The 23,237-nt window shown below is 44.7% G+C and overlaps 1 protein-coding gene across 1 annotated transcript; it reads left to right on the top strand.

Moving 5' to 3' along the window:
- Positions 1–220: 220 nt before the first annotated feature.
- Positions 221–1,162, top strand: LOC132380706 (C3a anaphylatoxin chemotactic receptor-like). The gene has a single exon (XM_059949694.1). It carries the CDS (start codon positions 221–223, stop codon positions 1,160–1,162), a length of 942 nt encoding a protein of 313 aa, XP_059805677.1.
- The last annotated feature ends 22,075 nt before the right edge of the window (positions 1,163–23,237 follow it).

The following is a 23,237-nucleotide window of genomic DNA, read 5'->3' as shown; positions in this document are numbered from 1 at the left end:
GATATTTCTGGGCGGTTAGTGTCCAGCGGCGAGTAATAAAAGAAGGCTGTGGTCTCTGTGCGTTAGCAGACTTATCCCGCCATCACTGCCACATTATGTGATCTGTTTCTGTTCCGTGTGGTCTCCTTCCTTCTTCACTCTCTCCTTCCCCCCTCAATAGCTTTTCGCTCAATTCTTCACCACTCTAACTTCCCTAATTTTTCCTCCACCAGATCCGACAATGTCGCTATCCGAGGGAATGTACAATTCGACGCTCACTGGGGATCTCAGCCACCGCAATCCCATGGCCGGCAGATTCAGGATGGAGTGGAGAGCACCTTCCGTCATGTCAATGGCCATCCTCATCCTCACAGTCCTACTCGGCTTCCCGGGCAACGGAACCGTTATCTGGGTGACGGGCTTCAAAATGAAGAGCAAGGCCCACACTGTGTGCTTCCTGAATCTGGCTGCGGCTGACCTGATGTTTTGCCTGTGTCTCCCCTTGTACATGTTCTACCTTTCCGTGCTCCACTCTGGGGACAATGGCAATACCCTTTATACCCTTGCGTCATTGTTTGCACCAATTCTGCTTCTAAACGCTTTAGCCAGCGTATATCTGTTATGTCTGATCAGCATCTATCGCTGTCTGGCTGTTACACGGCCCATCTGGTTCCAGCAACATCTGAAACTCGCATGGGTACGTGTGACCTGCTTCGTGGTCTGGGTGATAGCCACTGTCAAGAGCCTGCTTGTAAACTTCCTTCAGCGTCGTTTTTATGCTGTGCGGATTTTCGCTGCCTTCAGCTTCGCTCTCCCCTTTGTGATTATGATCAGTTGCTACGCCGTCGTTGGCTGGAGGTTGAACGGGGAGGGGTTCACTAAGCCCAGGAAGCCCATACGCCTGATCGTGATCGCGGTCGCCGCCTTTGTAATCTGCTGGCTCCCCCTCATAATCTGCATCATCGCACGAATCCCATTTGAACGTTGGGACTGGAAGATGTTCATTCAAGCCCTGGCCTCATTCAACAGCGCCCTCAACCCAATTATCTACGTTTTCGCCGGCAGCGACTTCCGTCAGGTCTTCAAGCGCTCCCTGCTTGCCTCGCTCCAGCTGGCCTTCACCGAGCATGAGCGTCAGGATGAGATCCAGAACCGCAATCCCACCTCCAACAGGAATGTCTGACGGAATACCTCGTCGACACTCAGCTGACCACGTGATCTTGACTACAGACACAGCCGACGGTCGGCTGCAAGTATAATCAGTGCTTGAGACTTTCCTGCACGCTTTTTCTCATCTCTTAGAACATAAAGTGTAGAACAGTACAGCACGGGAGAGGCCATTCGGCTTAAAAAGTACCGGATCAATTAAATCAGTAAATTAATAGCCAATTAATCTAATCCCCTCTGCCTACGCAATGTCGATATCCTTCCATTAAGCCCAATTTACTGATTTAAACATCTTTTAAAAGTCTAAACTATTTCTCTTTACCACCAATCCAGTCTGCGCAACGCCAGACGCCAACCACTCTCTGTGTAATCTATTTGCACCTCATATGTCCTTTGGAATTACGCCCTCTCTTCTTAAATGCATGCGCTTTGGTGTGGGACATTACAACCCTGGTTAAAATATACTCTCTGTCTATGCATTTTATAACCTTCCAAAACTCTATCAAATCTCTGCTCTCTTTGAGCTGGCCCAATTTCCAGTACGATACAACAATCCTTGGCCTCCTGCTCTGTCGAGATGAGGCCACACTCAGGTTGGAGGAACAACAACTTATATGCCATTTGCGTAGCCTCCAACTTGATGGCATGAACATTGATTTCTCAAACTTAAGATAATGCCCTCCCTGCTATACCATTCCCGATCCTTTATTTTCCTTTCTCACCTTGCGTGGCCATCGCTTCCCTCTGTTGCATCTTCTACCTTATTTTTCTTTCATGGGTTCTTGTCCTCTTCCCTTCTCGAGCCTTGTATGTCTTTCACCAATCAACTTCCCAGCTCTTTATTTCATCCCTACCTTCCCGGATTCAAGTATTACTTCGTGTTTCTCTATCCCCTGTCCCCACCTTGTCAATCTACTCTTCATGTTTTTTCACCACCTCCTCCCCGTCCTGCAGAAGGATCTGAACCTCAAACGTCGACTGTACATTTTTCCAAGATGCTGCATGGCCTCTTGTGTTCCTCTAGAAATTTTTTATGCGTTTCTCGGATTTCCCTCTTCTGCAGATTTGATCTTTTCCACATCAACTCTGTCTAGGACGTTCAATATTCGAAAGGCTTTAATGACATCCCATTTATCCTTATGAATTCCAGACAGTACAGACCCGGAGCTATCAAACGTTTCTCGTATGATAACCTTTCCATTACCGGAATCATTCTTCTGAACCTTCTTTGAGCCCTCTCCAATGCCAGCACTTCTTTTTTCAGATGATAAGCCCAAACTGTTCACAATACACAAGTGAGGACTCATCTGTGTCTTAAAAAGCCTGAGCACCACTTCCCTGCTCCTGTATTCCAGACCTCTTGAAATGAATACTCTCATTGCATGTGCCTTCTTCGCCACCGATTATACATCCAAATTACCCTTTAGGTGTTCCCTTCGCACCTCTGAATTTTCCGTTTTTCTCCCCCATTTAAAAAAATAGTCCCTACAATTTTTACTGCTACCAAAGTGCATGACCATATATTATCCAACATAATATGTCATTTTCCACTGTCATGCCCATTCGCCTAATCTGTCTAAGTCCGTCTGCATTCTATCTGTCTCAACACTAATTCCCGCTCCACCAATCTTCGTATCATCTTCAAACTATTCCATCATCTAACTTATTGATATGCAGCATAAAAAAAGCGTTCCCGGCACCAACCCTTGCAGAATGTCTCCACTCACAATTTTTTTTCTTTATTAAGCTTCCTGATGACCTCTGGTTTATTACATAAACCCAATCCAGAATAGCTGATCGCAAAGTAGGCTCAATGACAAGCAGTTCTCCAAAACAATCTCCTAGGCGTTCAACAAAATCACTCTCTTCAGATTCATTTCCGACCTGATTTTTCCAACCGACCTGCATGTTGAAATCTCGCATGACTATCATAGCATTGTCCTTTTGACACACCTATTCTATTTCCTGTTGTAAGCTGTGGTCCACATCGCAGCGACTGTTGGGGCGCTTTTGTATACCTTCATCAGCGTCATTTTACCCTTGCAGTTGCTTAACTCAGCCGATAAGGATTGCACATCTTCCGATCCTATGTCACATCTTTCTGCTGATTTGATGTCATTCTTTACCAGCAAATCCGTGCCATCCCCTCCGCCTTCCGTCCTACCCCTGTAGTACAAAGTACAGCCTTGGATATTTAGCTCATAACTGCGACCTTCCTTCAGCCAACGCTCAGCGATGCACACAATATCGTACCTGATAATTTGTTATAATGCAACAGGATCATCTACCGTATTTCATATGCTCCGACAATTGAGATTTAACATATTGCGGACTGTATTTGCTACTCTTTATTATTCAGCATCTCTAATGCACTGACACTCACACTGCTGACTGCAATTTTGTCCAATTATCTGCCTGCCCTTCCTGACCGCACGCTATTTTTGTATATTTTTTTTCTATCACGGGTTTTTAAAGTCAGAATCACTCCACAATTTAAGGTATGTCAATGCCATTTGCCCAGGATAGATGTTATCTTTCCGAACCTTTTTGAGGAAAAGTACTTCAGCAATTTTAATTTAGCTGAGGTCTACCTGCAGAAGGAGATGGAAGAAGGGTCCAAAGTGTTTCTCACCATAGATGCTCACAAACGGCCTTATCGCTGTAATAGGCTTGCTTTAGAGTAGCAACTGAACCAGCTCTCTGGCAGAAAACTATAGACCAGGTGCTGCAAGTGTCCCAGGCATTTAGATGCCATCAAAGTTACCAGTAGAGATGACAATGAACATCTCCAGAGCCCCTGACACCGTTGAAGAGAGTAAAAGGTTTGGGGCTTTGAGCACGACACATATACTGTACACCTCTGCCCTCTCTCTGTCATTTGGATTTATTGATTTAGAATTCAAGGGGATATGATGTCACCAATGACTCCACCAGTCTTCATGTCTACTGGCAATGTTGGAACTCAAGTGTGGAGGAGATACAGACTCTCAATGCAGAGATTGTGACCAGAGTTATTCATCAAAATTCCAACAAAATAGCAGTCGCTTGGCTGATCTACACATAACATTCCTCAAACTAGGACCCCGCGGTTAGCTTTAATTGGGAATCCACTAAAATAATACAAATACTTTGGAATCCCCGAGCCTATTAAAATAAACTGAACAAGTCTAAATCGAAAGCAAAGGATACGGCATCAAAAGGAGAGAGTCACTCCAGAAAAAAAACACGAAGAACTGTCATTCTTAAACATGTCTCTTTAAAAAACAGTTAACAAATCCAAGTGCTCCAGTACTCTTAAAGCTCAACACTTATGGAACCCTGCAGAGTCACGAAGTGCTGGTGACACTGACAAATCCCAATAGATGTACTGTGGAGATCATTCTGACTGGCTGCATCACCATCTGGTGTTCAGGGCCAGTACAGAGGAAAGTGGAGGGGGTCAGCTAAGGCTGAAACAGAGGCAGTTATCAATCGTCGGCCACGAAACAGCAGTATTCGGACATGGGTCGGCGGTCTCTCACTAGAGAAGGACTGTATTTGTGCCGATATTCTCCTCTTACACAGATGAAACGGTGTTTCCCATCTTCTCAGATTTATGCAATTATTGGACTGCATTTTGTGTTGGTTTCCTTCAGATTTTTTTTGTGTTTCTTTCTTATTGCCGATTGGCGGGGTGGGGGGCTGTAGTGTTAATTGTTGTGTCTGAGACGCTCCGTTGGGGTATTCGGTTGTTATTTTGTTTGTTTTTTTTCTTACTACGAGCGAGGGGGAATAATAGGTCTGCGAGTTTTGTTTATTTTCTTTTTGGTGCTGGGGAGGGCTGGGGGAGTCGATGTGCTTTCTTTCATCAACACTCATGGTCTTTTTATCTTCAATGGCTTTCTAGAGTAAACAAATATTAGAGTTTAATCACACATGCAGCGATAATGAGGTGATAATAAGACAGACAATGATACGTCCAACCTAGACTGAGCCAACTCCCACCGTTATGTCAACAGTCACAATTTCACGCAGCCGGCGACCCCTGCTGTTTGCCCTGGCGTTGAGCACTGGGGAAGAGGGCGGGGCCACGAACATCTGAAGCGCCATCCAGCCGACGCCGATTTTTAAAGTACTTGGGTTCTTCCTCCTGAGTGGCAGGTCCCAACAGCACCACTCCGCTCAATGGTATTTCCCATTACCGGGCACTTCCACCACTACCGCCCTTACTCAGCGGTCACTTCCGCGCCTTCCGCCCAGACATGGCGACGAGAAAGCTGGCCATTGCCAGTATAAACAACGGCTTTACTTGTATCCTTTGGTGGATACCCCTCGACCAGGTGCTTCGGCACAACGAAGTAGTTGACGGGTCGGGCGGTGTAAGTACCGATTCACCCGTTAGGAAAACAGACGGTAGACACCAAAACTGCGGTACCGCAGCCACTTTCCTGAAGTGGTGGTTGGAGGCTTCTGGGAAATGTAGTCTAAATGCTGCTGCCAGAGGGCATTCTATAGAGAATGAGCTCTTTGGGAGTGCTGTAGCTTCCTGTGAGTTCCAGTTTCACAATATTACAAGATCCCATTGGCTTCTGCACGTTAAATTAGTAATGCCCAGTTACTTTCAGAAGACTCGTGGCAGTGTGAAGGATCAGAGGGATCTTGGGGTCCGAGTCCATAGGACGTTCGAAGGAGCTGCGCAGGTTAACTCTGTGGCTAAGAAGGCATACGGTGTATTGGCTTTCATCAATTGTGGAATGTAAGTTAAGAGCCGAGAGTTAATGCTGCAGCTATATAGGACCCTGGTCAGAACCTACCTTGAGTACAGTGCTCAATTCTGTTTGCTTCACTGCAGGAAGCATGTGGAAACCATAGAAAGGGTGCAGAGGGGATTTACAAAGATGTTACCTGGATTGGGGAGCATGCCTTTTGAAAACAGTTTGAGTCAACATAGCCTTTTCTCCTTGGAGTGACAGAGGATGAGAGGTGCCCTGATGGAGGTGTATAAGATGTTGAGAGGTGTTGATCGTGTGGATCCCTGTCAAGGTAGTTAGCCCTGAGCTGTCCCAAACCTAGAGGACTGGTCGATCACTTTCAGTCTGGGGTGTATCCTTTGATTTGTTTGGAATGGGTGTCCTTAACGAGAGCCGAAGCATAAACCTCTGACTACAGCCGACATAGATCGCTGGGCCATTGAGGCAAGCAAGCCCCCAAACCGAATGCCTGTCTTCTTGCAGTCCTCTTGGAGGGAGGTGCGGTAAAGAGAAATGGATCAGGGAGGGGGCAAGATCATATTCATTGGTATTTAAGGCAGGAGAGATTCGGCCCAGTGATGGGAACTGCAGCTGCGAATCCTAAGATCAGACACCGAGTGAAGTCCGCTCTACATTCTCCCATCCCATTTTCCCGTGTTCAGACACAGAATGAAGGGTCCTCCGAATTGTTCCTTCACACATTCCCCGAGGCAGACGCACAGTGAATCGCCCTCCACTCTGTCCCATCGCACAATCCCGGAAATCTGGCACAGCGTGAATTTCCCTCCATTCCGCCCCATCACACACACCATGGGTCAGACACAAAGTGAAGCTCCACTTATACCGTCCCATCACGCACGACCAGTGTTAGACACAATGAATTCCACTGAGGAAGAAAGCACTGATAATTAGCATGCACAGGCTATGAAACTCTTGTTCACGTACTGATTAGGAATTCTGCAACATACATCGATTCACTAAACATAGTCCTAGACTATATTTTTTTACTATCTGTCTGGTTTTGCAGATATCTTATATGTACTTACTAACCTATATAACTTTTTGTTATGTGTTGATGTTGGTATTGCCTTTTGTACCTTGACCCTAGCGTAACGCTGTTGCTTTTGGCTGTATTCATGTATGCTTAATTAACAAATAAATTACGCTATCAAATGTGGATGCAAAGGCTCATGGCCTCGCATTAAACGCTGCGCAACGTAATTCTAAAGCGCCGTTACCCTAGAGGCAACATCTCAGGTATTCTCCCTCGCGTCCCTCGGCCTGGCGATATTGGCAGGGACAGATATGGAGCTTTTTCAACGGGAGTGTCTTCCTCCTTTGCATCAGGGTCCTGGAGCGGAGACTATTGCACATGTTACGGATTCAGCAACAATAAATATACGAGTTAGACAGGGGTTTTTATAACAAAGAACACATTTATTAAACACAGAAGACAAACCCCCCCAAAAGTAAAGAAATCTCTAACGTAACCGGAAATCAGCTTCTGTGCGGCAGCTCAGACAGTTTTTAAAGCGATGTTGCAAAAACAGTTCTTCAAAGTTGTATTGCAAAAGTTCCAAATGCTCACAGTCCATTTAAGGGAGAGACTTTTTAAAACGAAATAAATTCTCTTTCACGTCGTGTTGCATCGGTTCCCAAAATCGAACTTTTCCCACGAAGAATTTATGTAGATGGACAAATGAAACGGCTTAAAGGCACTGTTTCCTTTACAGCACTGTTCCCAATTCTTTCTGCTATTTCACAGGGATTAACACGAGAACAGTCAACGATTTCCTTCCGAATGAGGATCAAACAAGGTCGAACCTGTTTCACAGTCGAAATCGATTCTCCTCGATCTTTTAACTCCAGAACTCCGATCTTCACTCTCCACTGATTCTCAACTAGCAATGTTATAAAGAAACTGCTGACAAATAGCATTTAACCTTTAGGCATTAAATAAAACTTCATCTTTCAACTAAACTACGTCATAACATTAAATCACGCAGTGGCATGAAGTTAACATGGCAAATCCAGCCACGAACTGCACCACCTCACAGGGAGGGGTCCTCCTTTCATACCCTGTAAAAAAAGCCTGTCACATGACCTCTGCTGGTGGGAAATTAACGTCACTCCACCATCACAAAACCATTACCTCAAGTCCAGTATAGCTGCAACACCGGTCAAGTGACAAGTACACCACTGTCACGTGGCACGGGTACGTAACATACAATGCATTCAGAACACTGACTGTTGAGCAATGAATCACAAAAACAGGTCCCAGAGCAAACTATTTCCCTATAAACCCGACTCTGACATGCTTTCATCTAAACTTGGTGCATATCCCTTCATTTCATTCCCTTTTCTGCACCATATGACCACCAGAGATAGAAGCAGAATGACGCTATTCAGCCCATCGAGATTTCTCCACTAATCCATCATGTCTGATGTGTCATCCCCACTCAACAACATTGCCTGGTCTTCTATGCATATTCCTATCACACGTTCTCTTGATCGAGAGCTCAACAACTTCCTGGGTAGCGGGATGGAGATACCTATCGACAAAAATAGCTGGAAGGCCTGCAATAACCTATAGATCTCCCTTAGATACAGTGTGGCAACTGCTTAGATCTCCCGATCAGTGTCACATGAAGCCGTGAGGGCAGGTGGTATGAGTAGCGGGTGTATATCATAAATCATGAATTTGCGACCTCTGACCCCAGGCAGACACTCTCTGAAGGACATTGATAATAGATGGGCTACACCATCTTGTAAAGGTACTGGCTCGAAGTATCAGGAACTGGCTCGATACAGACAACTTTCGTAGAAAAGGCTTGCAATGAACTATCACAGTCATGGAAAACCCATGATCTCCCAAGTCATACGCTCGGGCACATAACGAACGAATGCACAAGCTCCACATCAAAGCTACGCAATGACTTGTCATTTGGAGCGGTCTGCAGCAATGAAAGCCTCAGAGATTCCACTCTCTGGCTAGACACCTCTTATCCACAGCAAAGGACTTTCCCAAGTGGACAGAGGATTTTGGTTGTTTAGGTGTTCGGTGAACCCTTTGCTAAATGATATTGGTCCACAGCATAACAAATATGTGGAACCTTTGACTCAACATATTCCTGCATCTCGTAATTACATTCAGCGGCTAATTAAGTAGGCAATTCCTGCAACTAACAAAGTGATCACTGCGTGTATCATCTGTTCATATTCTTCTGCAGCAGTGGCCCATGCAATTCAAGGTTCGAGATTCTCTTCTGCACACATTGTTATAACATGTGTTTATTTCAATTGCTGGCCACTGAGCGTATGCATTCCAAAAGCAAGCGAACCAACATTATACACTGATGCAATATGGAATTTGGCCTCCCTACTTTTCTACAAACCAAGCATCCTCTCCAATTGTGCTAACACTTTCTGGTAGATATGGACATCTGAGATTCTTCCAGATATCATTGCTCCTCTACTCCACCCATTTATTGCAAACGTGCCTCTGACATTTATTATTTCAAAGTGGAACTCCACATACTCGACTGCATGAACCCCGACATGCAATTTATCTGCATATATTTGCAGTTTACTTTCAAACGTATATCCCGACGAAACCTGATGACACTAAGTAGCCACTTTATTAGGATACACTAGTGCACCAGTCCCTTAATAGAAATATCTTATCACCCAATCAAGTGGCAACAAGTCAGTGCATAAAAACAAACTGAGTGTGAGAAAGTGATTTAAAATACTTTGAATTTATGTCATCTGACATTAAATAGTCAATTTAAAACATCAGACATTAAATGTAAATTTGAAACCTTTGATGAAACTTCGGAAGATTTGAAACTTTATCACATCAAAATGTCATAGAAGTTACTTTGACCGTGGGATGATTGTTGGTGCTTTGTGTATCTTGATGCTGCTGATCCGCCGGGATTTTCACCCACAACGGACTCTGAACTTTCCAGGGAAAGGTGTGAGGAACAAAAATTAAAAAAAAACAGTGATCGTTAGTTTAGTAGACAAAAAAAAGCCTTGCTGATGTAAGACGTCACAGGAGAATAGCGAATCTCGTTCAACCTCTTAGGAAGGGGGCAGTCGCTGACTGTACGTCAAAAATCCTAGTGGTCTATTCGCTGACTTTGTGCATCTCTCTGATATATGACTGATCCCTACAACGTCTCCACCAGCCCCCTCAACTACAAGCAGTGGAAAACCATACACCGGACTGAACGACCCCTTTTCGCATTTTTCCTCCCCATATTTTCAGTTCAGAAACATCCTGGTGACTGCTGTGACTATATACCCAACAATCCAACGTTTCCGATTATTCTTATTGTGTAAAATCCAACTTCAATTAACCCATGAGCCCAAATCAATTTTAGACCAAATCCGTTTAAGATGTCATAAGGAACAGAACTCCAAACACCGTTATTTGCTCAGCTTCCGGCAGAAAGACAACGCTACACCCGGACTCTCCGTTGGCTGGGGAAAAGACAGATCTGAGACCAAGAATCCAATTTCACAGTTCAACGTTATTTTATTAAGAAGGTATGTGCCGCCATCTACAACCCTAAGATTCTTCTGTTTTTTTTTTTCTTTTTCAGAGCATTCACAGCAAATACATAGAAACAAAAATCAATCAGTGGGAAGCTGCATACCAACAGACAGACCAATAACCAACAAATTGTGCAAATACGATAAAAGGAAAACAAATAACAATGAAGAAATAAAAATAAATATTGACAAGTTGAGTATAGATTTCTTGAAAGTGACAAATTGACTGACCTGTTCAGTGTTGGGGTGAGTGAAGTGATCTCGTCTGGTTCAGGAGCCTTGGATGGTCGACGGGTTGCACAGTTATAGATTGGCATGAATGATTTTCTAGGCCACTAGTCCCCAACCACCAAGCCAAGGACCGGTATCAGGCTGCAAAGCATATGCTGCCGGACCGCGAGTAAACGATATGATTTCATTATATGAAATGATATGAGTCAGCTGCACCTTTCCTCATTCCCTGTCACGCACTGTTGAACTTGAAATAACAAATCATACCAGATAACGCATAAAACCTAAAGTAACACTAACATATAGTAAAAACGGGAATGATATGATAAATACACAGCCTATATGAAGTAGAAATAATCTATGTACAGTGTACTTTCACTTAACAGAATCGGGAAGTGTAAGGCAAAACTTGATTGGTAGAGAAAAAAAATTAAGCACGTTCACGCATGCGCACATAATGTATGCAGGTGCCATGCATACGCAAGCAGGTGCCCGCGCAAGGCATCATGGTCACGGCAGACTTTTTTTTAGGTTAACACAGGTGTCTCGTATTTGACTGCCACTTTTGTCCCTCATTTGGGAGTGAGAAAGTTGGCAACCTAACTGAACACCCGCCCTTCCACCTACCGTCGGCCCGTCAGTGAGAATATTGTCAATATTAAACCGCTCCGCGTTACAAAAAAGGTTGGGGACCCCTGTCTTTCATCATTCAACTTCTCAGCTCTTTTTAAAATATTGGTGTCTGCGAGTTTTGTTTCTTTACTTTTTCGAGCCGGTTGGGGTGGGGGAGGGGGAGTTGATGTGTTTTCTTTCATCAGCACACATGGTCATTCAGTATTTAATGGCTGTCTATAGTAGACAGATATTAGACTTTAATCATACTTGCAGTGATAATGAGGAGATAATAAGACAGGCAACAACGATACGTTTAAATAATAGTGTCAACACCCACCATTGAAATACCCCATGTCAAAAAGTCACGTTACAACTTCAGGCAGTGGGCGACTCCTGCTGTTCGCCCTAGGGTTGATCACTAGGGAAGAGAGCGGGGACACGAACGTCTGAAGCCGCCACTCAGCCGACTCCGCTTTTTAAAGTACTTGGTTACTTCCAGCTATGTTTCCCTTCTCTCCTCAGTGGCAGGTCCCAACAATACCACTCAGCTCATTTGTATCTCCCCCGATTGAGCCTCTGCTAACCCCACCGCTTCCACACAGTGGTCGCGCCAACGCCTCCAACCCAAGCATGGCGTCGGGAGAGGAGCCGTTGCCAATAGCGACAACTGGCTGCACTTGTATCTTTTGGTTGATACACCTTGACTGGATGCCTTTGCACCACAGAGGAGCTGAGGGGTAGGGTAGAGTAAATATACATTCCGCCCACTCGGAAATCAAACGGTAGGCATGAGCGCGCTGCGACTTTCCTGAAGTGAAAATGCGCTTTTGGTGGAGGATCCTGCTGAATGCAGTCTAAAATGTTGTTGCTTACAGGTCATGTTCTCCGTTGTGAAGGCTCTTGGGAAATGTAGTAATTGTTACTGCTACATCCGCGCTTGCTCTATAGCAGATGGGGTTAATTTCAGAAGTAAACCATGTGGCCTCTTTGTATACTTCTCAAAACCAAAAGGAAATGTGTTGGTCTTCACTGCTTTCGGAGTAAAATTTTATCTCCAGATGTCAACACCTCAACTTCCTCATATTGAGCTGCTTGGAACTTCAAACCCAGAGTGTCTCTACCGAGTTGGACTAACTCATCTCGTCTGCTCATTCAGCATTAAGAACATACCTATACAAAAATCAGCCTCCAGTTTCCGCTGAATAAACAAAAACAAATCTTCAATATACCTCGAGCACCCGAGGAATTCCACCGTCCGTCGCTGTGCAAGACCTGTTCAAGATTAGTTCCGTGCGCTCCAGAGAATTTAACGTTTGAGTGCAAGTTCCTAAACTGCTGAAGACCGGGACAAAGCCCGAGATTCCAGGGAAAGTTGAGATGAATTTCCACGGGAATAACAATAATTTGGAAATGTGACTGCTGACCTTACGACTTTCGGGTGGTTTATCAAGAGGTACCATAGTTAGCCGGTGAAGGCAGGGCAGTGGGATTGTCAAGATGCAGTTCAGTGAGGAGAACTTCGGAGATTACAGAGGCTGGGCTTGATTTCTTTGCGGTCGAAGACGTTGACCGATGACCTGACAAAAGAAATGCACATAACAGACACAGAGATAGTGGGGACATTCAGAATAGTTTTCCCATGGTGGGAACAAACATTGAGAGAAAGGCTTATATTTATCTTCAGGAATATAATAGATAGTTTATATTAATTTTAATTCGATTTAGAGGTACAGCCCAGTAACAAGCCCTTCCGCCCCGCCCAATTACGCTCAATTAAATCACCTAACGTATTTGAGCCTCAATCCTTCGCCGGATGAAAGTCTTGTCAGATGAGGAAATTTTGATGGCCCTGGGCTATTCGCTGAAATGCAGACGAATGAAGGGTGATTTCATTGAACCCTGTTGAATGTTGGAAACCCACCGTAGGGTCGATCCGGAGTAATACTGTTTCCTATGTTGGGGCAGACGACACAGTCGCAGAAAGAAGGGCAATCAATTTAGAAGGGAGACACTGAGGGATTTCAAGCCCGGGAGTGGAAAAAATGTGGAATTCAGTGACAAGGGCAGCTCTGTTTTTTACCTACTTTTAAGGCGGTAGAATCTTGATTGGTCAGGGCATGCTGGGATATGGAGATTGGGCAGAAAATAAATATGGCGGAGCAGACTCGATGGGTCAAAATAGCCTAATTCTGCTGCTATATCTTACGGACGTATATTGGTGAAAATCAGAAAATGGTAGACATAGCATGTTCGGCCATGGGCCTTTTTTCTGCAGTGTATCTGCATAAATACTGGTAGTGATAATAGTAGTAGTGCTAGTAAAGCTAGTAATGATGGAACTGGTAGAAGTAGCTTCTAAGGTGATGAGAGCCAGAGATGGAGTAGACAGACAGTATCTTTTTTCGCAATGTTGAGATGGCCAGTACCAGAGGGCGTGCATTTAAGGTGACAGGAGCTAAGATCAAAGGAGATCTGAAGAGTAAGATTTATTTTCAGAGTGCGGTGGGTGGCTGGAATGCGCTGTAAGAGGTGGTAGTGGAGGCAGACATATTTGGCAATGGTAAGAGACATGAATGTGAGGGAAACGGACATTGCGTCAGCAGACGCGATTAGTTACGTTGGCCATGCGATGACTAACTTAATTGGATCGGTAAAATATGGTGGACTAGTTCTTTGCTGGATTCTTCTGTGTTGATGTAGGTCTCTGCAAAACGTCCTGGGCACACTTCTGTAGCGAGGGAGGCTTCGACCTTTTCAAAGTTCTGTATTTAATAACGTAAGCCGGAGAGCTCCTTTCTGAACCTGGCGAGCGGAAGCAAAAGATGATGGGAATGGCGAGGGCCAAGCGCCACGGGAGGGATGTGCGAAAAGTACCAGAGAAGGAGCGCGAGGGTCGGTGTTGGGGGTTGGGGTGGCGGTTTCTGGCTCGGGTACAGACGCGCGTAGCCCTAAGATACGAGGCAATTAATTTGATTCGAAAACAGAATTAGTCTCTGATGTTTCCCGTTTCCTCCCCTCTCCCTTCCACTTTTCCAAGCCATGATTCCATTCTCCAAGCTCTCTTCCTAGTCTCAGTCCACAACAAGAACACATATCAGAATCAGGTTTATCACCTCTCAGATATGACATGAAATATATTTCTGTTTGGGTGGAAGTGCTATACGTCAAATTACTGAAGTACTGTGCAGTAAAAGGCCCTTCCGGCCCAACGAGCAGTATTGCCCAGCAACCCACCTGTTTAACCCTAGGCTAACCAAAGGAATGTATACTAAGGTCAATTGACCTAAGAACCAGTAAGTTTTTGGAAAGTGAGAGTTAAGCGAAGTACCCGGAGGATTCTTGCACGGTCACGGGAGGTAATATTAGTGGTAGGAATAGCTTGCTCAGTCGAGTCTAGTCTGATGATCTCCTGAGTGGCTGTCTATTGGTGGGTCCACAGCTGGCTGTACAGATTGATCCAGGATCCACATAACTGCGATCTGAGGGTGGATTCCTCAAATTCTACACTTTATAACAATTTATAATCTGGTGACGGTGGTGGTTGATTCCTTGCTGATCTCTGTGCGTGGGGGAGGGGAGGGATGGTTTTGAAGTTCGAACATTTTCCTGTCATTCATGCTTTGGGGATTTTTCTCTCTGTTTTTGGATACCTGCAATGTGTAAGGATTTCAGGTTGTGCACAGTATACATTCTCTGACGTTAATGAGAAGCATAGAACCATTGACCCCTCCGAATGTATTTATCTCTATTTCTCCCTATACACATAATCTCCAAAAGGAGTACATCTCACTCTTGTCTGCATCAGCTATTTCTAGGTCCAAATCTTAGCTGTATCTGTACCAATATACACAGAATGGCCAATTCATCAGCTCTACGAGGGGTACCCTGTGTGGTCTTCTGCTGCTGGTCTTTTGCCACTGAAAGAATTGACGTGTCGTGCATTCAGAAATGCTCTTCTGTGCACCGCTGTTCTAACGTGTTGTTATGCGGGGTACTGTCTGCTTCCTGTCAGCTTGCACAAGGCTGGACATTTTGCTGTGAACTCTCTCGTAAACATGACATTTTCAACCACAGAACGGAGCGCTTTTTATTTTCACTCACTTCTCTGTAAACTCCAGAGACTGTTGTCAGTGAAAACCTCATTCAATCCGCATTTTCTGAAATACTCAAACCATCCTGTCTGGCCTGAACCATTATTCCACGGTCAAAGTCGCTCAGATCACATTTCCTCCCCATTCTGAAGTTTGGCCTGAACAATAACTGAACCTCTTGACCATGACTCCATGTTTTTTATGCATTGCGTTGTTGCCAATTAATTGGCTAATAAGATAATTGCATAAACGGGTAGGGATACAGGTGCACTGAATAAAGTAGCCATTGAGTACAGAACACTGTCCAAATATCTCATACATGTTTTAAAAATCCTGCTAAGTGGAGATGATTTGAAAGATAATGATTTGTTGAGTTTCTAAATATCATGATAATGCTATGAAGAGCAGCAAACAGTAAAAAGAAAGAAAATCAAATCAATATTTGAGATTACCACCCTTTCCTTTTCAAGCTGTATCGATTCTCAGACTTGTCGACACTAAAATGATACATCAAAATTATAGAAATCCGTTTTGACTCCTTAAACCATCCCGGACAAAATAGTTGGTCTGGTAGATTATAGAAACGGCTTTCCGTCCAAACTGGAGTGGAGCCAATGATCAACTCCAGTAATCCCAAGTGCGAAGAAAATTCGACTGCAGGATCTGTTACGATTTTCATTTTTCCATCAATCCAATACCAATAGCTGATCAATAAACTTTGATCAGGACAGAAGATGTCTTTGCAAACCATTTTGGAGGAAAATACTTCAGCAAACTGTTCTTAGCTGAGGCCTACATAGCGATGGACACGGAAGAAGAGTCCAATGGTTTTCTCGCCAAAACAACCTACAAAGGCCGTGATCGCTTAATAGGCTTGTTTGTAGAGTTGCATTTCCACCTGCCGTCTGTCAGAAAGCCATGGACCAGGTGCAGGAACTCTGCCGGGGAACTTAGTTTACATCATTGTTAGCGTTAAGGATGACGAGGAACATCTCCATGGTCTCATGACAGCTTTAAAATAGATGAAAATATTGGGGGCTCTGAGCACGACACCAGTCTGAATTATTTCAATCAAGCATCTTTCAAAAGTGGCTGCTGTTGTTTGCAGAATCAGTCCGCACCATCATGGGCAGAAATGCGGACGCCACCAAGAATATCTTCAGAAGGAGTGCAAGCATCATTGAAAACCCTTACCACCCGTGGTCAAGCCCTTTTCTCGTTACAACCACGGGAGAGGCGGTACAGGTGCCTAAAGATCCACACTTAGTGATTCAGAAAAAACTTCTTCGTCTCCGTCATCTGAGCAGCCAACGAAAATGACCTCACTAGTTCTTTTTATTTTACACACTAATTACGTATTTTGTAATTTGTATTAATTTTCAGAGTAATGCCACCACAAATCAACAAATTTCACGACAACTACATTGCAGTGATAATAAGCCAGAGAAATCGATACGCTCGAATTTTATAGTGCCAACACCCACCATTCTAATTTCCCATGTCAAGAAGTCACGTGACAACTTCACGCAGAGGCGAACTCTGCCGTCCGTTCTAGGGGGAACACAGGGAAAGGACGTGGGTCCACGAACATCTGAAGCCACGACCCACCCGACCTCGCTCCATAAAGGAATTTCTTCTTCCGCCAGTCTGTACCTTCGCTCCTCCGTGGCAAGTCCAAAGAGCACCCTACTGACCAACGGTATCTGCCGCCACCACTCCTTCCCTCAAAGTTCGCGCCCACCCTTCCAACCCAAATATGACGGCGGGAGAAGAGGCGGCGGCCGACGGCGACAACCGGCTGCATTTCTATCCATTGGTTGATCCACCTCGACCGCCTACCTCGGGGCGGGGGAGAACATAAAAAAGCTGCGCGCAGGGTGGGACAAAGGTGGATCCAGACGCCGGGAAAACAGACGGCAGACAAAAACACGACGGGGGCAGTTGCTTCGTACTTCGTGTAGTACGCATGCGCACTGTCGTGGAGCAGCCCGAGGAATGTAGTCAAATGGTCTGTATCCTCAAATAATTTTAAATCAGTTCTTTTTTTCATTGAACTTCTTGTCCGCCTGTTCTGCTATGAATAGCAGCATGCTCGGGTAACAGGAAAGAGTGTTGTCCAGAGACACTGACGTTACGCCAATGGCATTTAGGCAGCATTGAAAGTCCTACTTCTCTGGCAGTGTTCATCATCGTCTCAGTAGCTGTCTCTCGGTTTTCACTACTGTTAGAAATGCAGGGTGGGGAATCAGAAATACCATCGCGCTCAGCGGTAGAAGGATCCTTCATTGCTGTTTCCATAACAGTTTTCTTTTATTAGTCAGGGTTAGCCCTTTGCTGAACTCCCGAGTCTGAAGGTCCTGTGGATCACTGTTAGTCTGAGATCTATCCCGAGATTGCTTTGGCATGGGTGACCTTATCAGGACCCAAAGCATTGATGCCTAACTCCAGCCAACATAGTTCTTTGAGCCATTGAAGCACACACGCCTCCAAACCCCACGACGAGGTTCTGATCCTTTTGAAGGGATGAGATTAAAAGATAAAACGGAAGGTGGTGGGGTAAATCCGTCTCCACTGGGCGAAGTGCAATCTTAAGAGTCAGCCGAGGTGCTTGAAAGCTCGAGAGAGACGGAAACTCCGCCGGTGACGGCAGAGCAACAGCGACTCAGAAAACACGAGAAAGACGGGGTAGGCAGCTCCAGAATCCTGATGCTTTGGACCTCCCATCTCCCGCACACCCGCACGTTACAGTCAGCTCTGGTAGTACTTTCCTACTATCCTACACAGTGTGGAGGGTGAACATAGAGCCCTGTACTCCCCCTGAATGACAGCGTGCGCGGGTAACAGGAAAGCGTGGCAGACTGGAACACTGGCCCGGCAGAAAGTTCCGAACGAGAGGGTAATGCAGGAATGGAGAAGTCAGAGATCTGTACACGACTCCACTCTCCACAGCAACCTAACCCAAAGAACACAAGAACTAAAGGCGGCCGATATACAAAGCAGACGGTGAAGAGAGCCCCAGAGGGCAGGTGGGAAGACGCCAGGCTTTTCCGGTGAGGGAGAGAGCAGGACCTCAGACCTGATACTTCCACCAGCAACCAGCTTCCTGACACAAGCTACAGTGCAGACTCTCGATGCAACCTTCTCACAAACTCTAACAGTGATGAAGTTAGAGCAGCGATGGCTGACATTTCTGGAATGTATCAGAAGGCAAATAATCTATGTAGCACAATACGGATGTATTCTAAAGGCAAGGTGACGAAACCATGGCTAAAAAGGGAAGTCAGGGTTAACATAAAAACCAAAGCGAGGGCTTATCATAGAGCAAATTAGAGGAATGTTAAAGGATTTCGAAGCTGTTCCAAACCAACAGAAAGCAGCTCAAAAAGTCATTAATGTAAAGATCAGGGGAAAAGTAAGCTAGTCAACAGTATTAAAGTGTATAACAAAAGTTTCCTCAGATTTATAAAGTGTAGACCAGAGGCAAGAATAGATATTGGGCCACTGGCAAATGATGCTGGAAAGATTGTAATTGGGGACAAAGAAATGTCGGACGAACTGAATAAGTGTTTTGCATCAGTCCTTACGGTGGAAGACGCTGTCGGTATGGTGGAAGGTCAGTATGTCAGAGGTCATGATGTCTGTGAGATCACCATTACTAGAGAGAAGATTCTTCGGAAGCTGTCACGTCTAAGGTGACTAAGTCATCTGGACCCATGGTGGACAATCCAGGGTTCTGAAAGAGATGTCTGAAGAGATATTGGAGGCACTATTTGACAAAATAGCAAGAAGGATAGACAAAGAGGAATCGGGTGATGTTGTGTACTTATATTTGCAGAAGGCTTTTTTGAAAGTGCCAAGGCTGAGTCTGCTTAATAAGCTACAACCCCATGGATTTACAAGAATGATTCCAGCATGGATAACGCAGTGGCTGATTAGCAGGAGACAGAGAGCGGGAGCTTTCTCTGGCTGGTTGCCGGTGACACGTTCTTTTCCTCAGTGGTCTCTGATGGGTCCGATTTTCCTCACATGATATGACGGTAATTTGAATGACGCAATTGATGGCTATGTCGCTAAGCTTGCAGATGGTACAGATGGATTGGAATTTAGTTTTGATGAAGTACAGTGGCAACAAAACATCAGACAGATAAGGAGTATGGGCAAAGAATTAACAAATGGAATGCAGCTTCGGGAAATATATGGTCATGCACTTTGGTAGAAGAGCTGAAAGTATTGACTGTTTTCAGAATGGTGAGAAAACGTTTAAACCACGAGGTTTAAGAGGACGTCTGGTTCTTTGTGCCAGATACCCTGAAGGTTAATTTGCAGGTAGATTTTGTGGTGAGGAAAGCAGGCGTGATGTCAGAACTCATTTCAGAAGGATACAGAATATAAAAACAAATATATGATGTTCAGAATCTATGACTCAATGCTAGGGTCTCACTTGCACAATTTTGATCAGCTATTGGCTCACTTTCTCAGACGAATAAGCTGATACTGGTCAGGGTTTACAGGAGATACACGAAAACCTTTCCAGGGTTGAAGGACTTGATGTAAAGCGCTTGATGGCTCTGGACCTGTTTTCACTAGAATGAGCGTGGGCCAATTGAAACCTATCGAACAGTGAAAGACGGTTATCGGGATATTGTGGAGAGAAGGTTCCCTTTAGTGGAAGAGTCTAATACCAGGGAACGCAGCATCAGAAGAGGAGAGGCCTTCTAGAACGGAGTTGAGCAAGAATGTATTTAGCCAGAATGCAGCGAATCTGTGGAATACGTTGACACGGGCAGCTGTGGAGGCAAGGTGTCTTGGTTTATTTAGGGAAGAGGTTAATAAATTATTGAGTAGTCAGAGCATGAATGGATAGGGATCCTGGTGAATTTAGGACAATGGGACTGAGAGAAAATTTGGATCAGTCATGATGAGATGGTGGAGCAGACTTAATTGGCTAAGTGGCCTAACACGGCTCCTAAATGAACTAGAAAGGAAAGGGAAGGAGGTCGGAGGGGAGGCGGAGTAAAATGAAGGAAGAGAAGCCGACCGTTTCCCAGATCTGATGGATGGTGGGTTATGCAGTCACATTAAACTGTTAGGGCCAGGCATAACCTTCTGACCTATTCCACATTTTCCAGGCTGCGAACAGACTCGACAACCTCCCGATTACACATTCCCAGAATCTGTCACACAATGAAGCTCATCCTAAACCGTCACATAGCAAACTCCCGGGGTCCGATGCAGATTGAGGTTCCCCTACGCCATCCCATCACACTCTGCTTGGGTCAGACACAGTGAAGTCCCAGTGGGGGTGGAGGAGGTATTCAAAAGCAACGAGGGGCACAGGGACTGTGAACAAGAACACGGAGTACAGGCGGCGCCGAGTGATGTGGTAGTTGCTGGGGAGGGGGGCAACCTGCATGGTGAGCAGTCAGTCACACACTATCACTTCATTCGTGAGGAATACGGCGCTGAATGTCGCTTTGTTCTGGTTACTGATTGTCTTGTTCATATACTGATTCAGATTACGGCAACATTCATGGACTCAGGACCCTGGACTATTTGTTTTGTCTGACGGTACTTACTGACATTTTATATGTGCATGCTATCATATTTCCCTTGTTGTGTGTGTGCGTGTCATATTGTCTTTTGTACGTTGATCCCGGAGTAACGCTGTTCCGTTTGGTTATATTCACTGGTATTTATGCATGGTTATGCATCAAGTACACTTGAACTGTGAGATGTGGATGCGGAGGCACATGGCGCAGTGCTGAAACTTCGGGGAACGTAATTCCAAAGCATGTTCACGCAGGAAAGAACATCTCAGGGATTCTCCTCGCGGGCCGTCGGCTGTGCGGCATTGCCGGTGATAGATATGGGACAAGGGATACACCACTTGAGCTTTTTCAACGGTATTGCCACTCACGGGACGTTTTTGTTTCTCACAGCATAGTATGTAAACTCTAGAGTCTGTTGTGTGTGTAACTCCCAGGAAAACAGCAGTTTCTGTGAAACACAAACCACTACAAATTGCAACAACAATCATTCCACATTCAAAGCAACGAAGCACATTCTGATCTTTTCATATTTCAAACATTCTAATGTTTCCTGTTTCAAATTCAAAGTAATTAAAGTCACATTCTCACATTCCGTAGGCTTTTCTGCATTCAGACGCTGCCACATGTTGGGATATTGGATATTTCTATTAACGGACTGGTGTACAGTTGTACCTAATTCAGAGGCCACAGAAGTGGATGTCGTGCCGTTTGTCGGGATGCAAATCAATTGCAAATATGGGCAGAAAAACGGCATACTGGATCTCAGGTATTTAAGTGCATATCTACCTGAAAGTGGCAACACAAGAGGAGAAGATGCTTGTTGTGCATAAAGGTAGGGAGGCCAAATTCCATATTGCTTTAGTGTATAATATTGGTTCACTTGCTTTTGGAGTACAGACACCCAGTGGCCATTTTAACACTTTTAGAGAGCAAAGATGAGAACGGTGGAAGAAATGGGATCTAAGTGACTTTTATGGGGTAATGAGTGTTGGTGACAGACGGGGTGGTTTGAGTAACTCAGAGACCGCTGATCTCCTGGAATATCACGCACAACAGAGTCGGCACTTCCTAGGGGATGTTGCGACAATCAATAGACAATAGACAATAGTCCAGTGAACGGCAGTTCGGTAAACCAAAACACATTTTGATGAGATGCGTCAGGGGAGATCTCGCTAATCTCGTTCAAGCTGTTCTGATGGTGACAGTATCTCAAATAAACAAACTGACGCAAAACGGTGTGTAGAGAAGCATCTCTGAATGCAAAGCACGTCGAACCTTGAAGTGGATGGGTTGCAATGACGAAAGATGAAGAACATAGACTTCATAGCAACTTTACTTGATCCAGGAGATACCTAATTAAACAGCCGCTGAGTGCTTGACAATAATACTGATGGTCCACTCAATCACTTTGTACATGTGTCAGATATTTGACCCCATACCCTTGCCCAACAGACACACGCACCGAGTGGAAAACAAGGCACTGAAACGGATGAGCTCCTTTAACCAGTTTCCTGCCAATGTTTTCAATTAATTTATATCCTGGAGAATCCCGTGAAAATATTGACAATATTCGCAACAATTCAACGATACCAAATCTTTATTTATTTTGTAAATGTCAATTCAAATTTACGCATGATTCAAACTCAATTTTAGTCCAAATCCGTTTATGCTGTCACAAGCAATAGGACTCTGGACACCAGTGTTTGCGCAGCTTTCCCCTGAAGGACACCCCATACACACGGACAGTCAGTCGGCTGTGAGAAAATCAGTTCTGTGAAAAAACTACCATGTTCAAATTTCAAATTAAATTAATTATTAAAGTACACGTCACCGAAACAACCCTGAGATTGTTGTTTTTTTTTCAGAACACTCAGATTAAATACAAAGAAACACCATACAATCGAATTGAAACTTTTTACCAAGACAGACGGACAAACATCCAACAAAATGTGTAAATGACAACAACTTGTGCCAATACAAAAAAAGTAAAATAACAACAAAGAAATAAACATAAATATTGACAATTTGTGTATCGAGTTCTAGAAAGTGTGACTGTAGGCCGTGAGATCTGTTCAGTGTTGGGGTGAGAGAAGTTACCTTCTCTGGTTCAGCAGCATGGGATGGTCGTCTGGTCACAACTGCCCCTAAACCTAGTGGTGCGCTACCGAACGCTCTGATGCCTCCTGCCCAAAGGCTGCATAGAGAGGAGAGCATGACCACGATGGCAAAGGTCCTTGATGAGCTGGTGTAGGGAGCAGTCATGGATTCAGATTTAGAGATCAGCGGGATCTCCTCTAGAGAAGGTATGGCCTATA

The sequence above is a fragment of the Hypanus sabinus genome, chromosome 24 (assembly GCF_030144855.1).
Source record: "Hypanus sabinus isolate sHypSab1 chromosome 24, sHypSab1.hap1, whole genome shotgun sequence".
Classification (NCBI taxonomy): domain Eukaryota; kingdom Metazoa; phylum Chordata; class Chondrichthyes; order Myliobatiformes; family Dasyatidae; genus Hypanus; species Hypanus sabinus.
Note: the sequence above shows the minus strand (reverse complement) of the source record. Positions and strands in the feature narration are given on the sequence as shown.

Coding starts and splice junctions, on each gene's coding strand:
- LOC132380706 (XM_059949694.1), top strand. CDS start 221: ATGTCGCTATCCGAGGGAATGTACAATTCGACGCTCACTGGGGATCTC.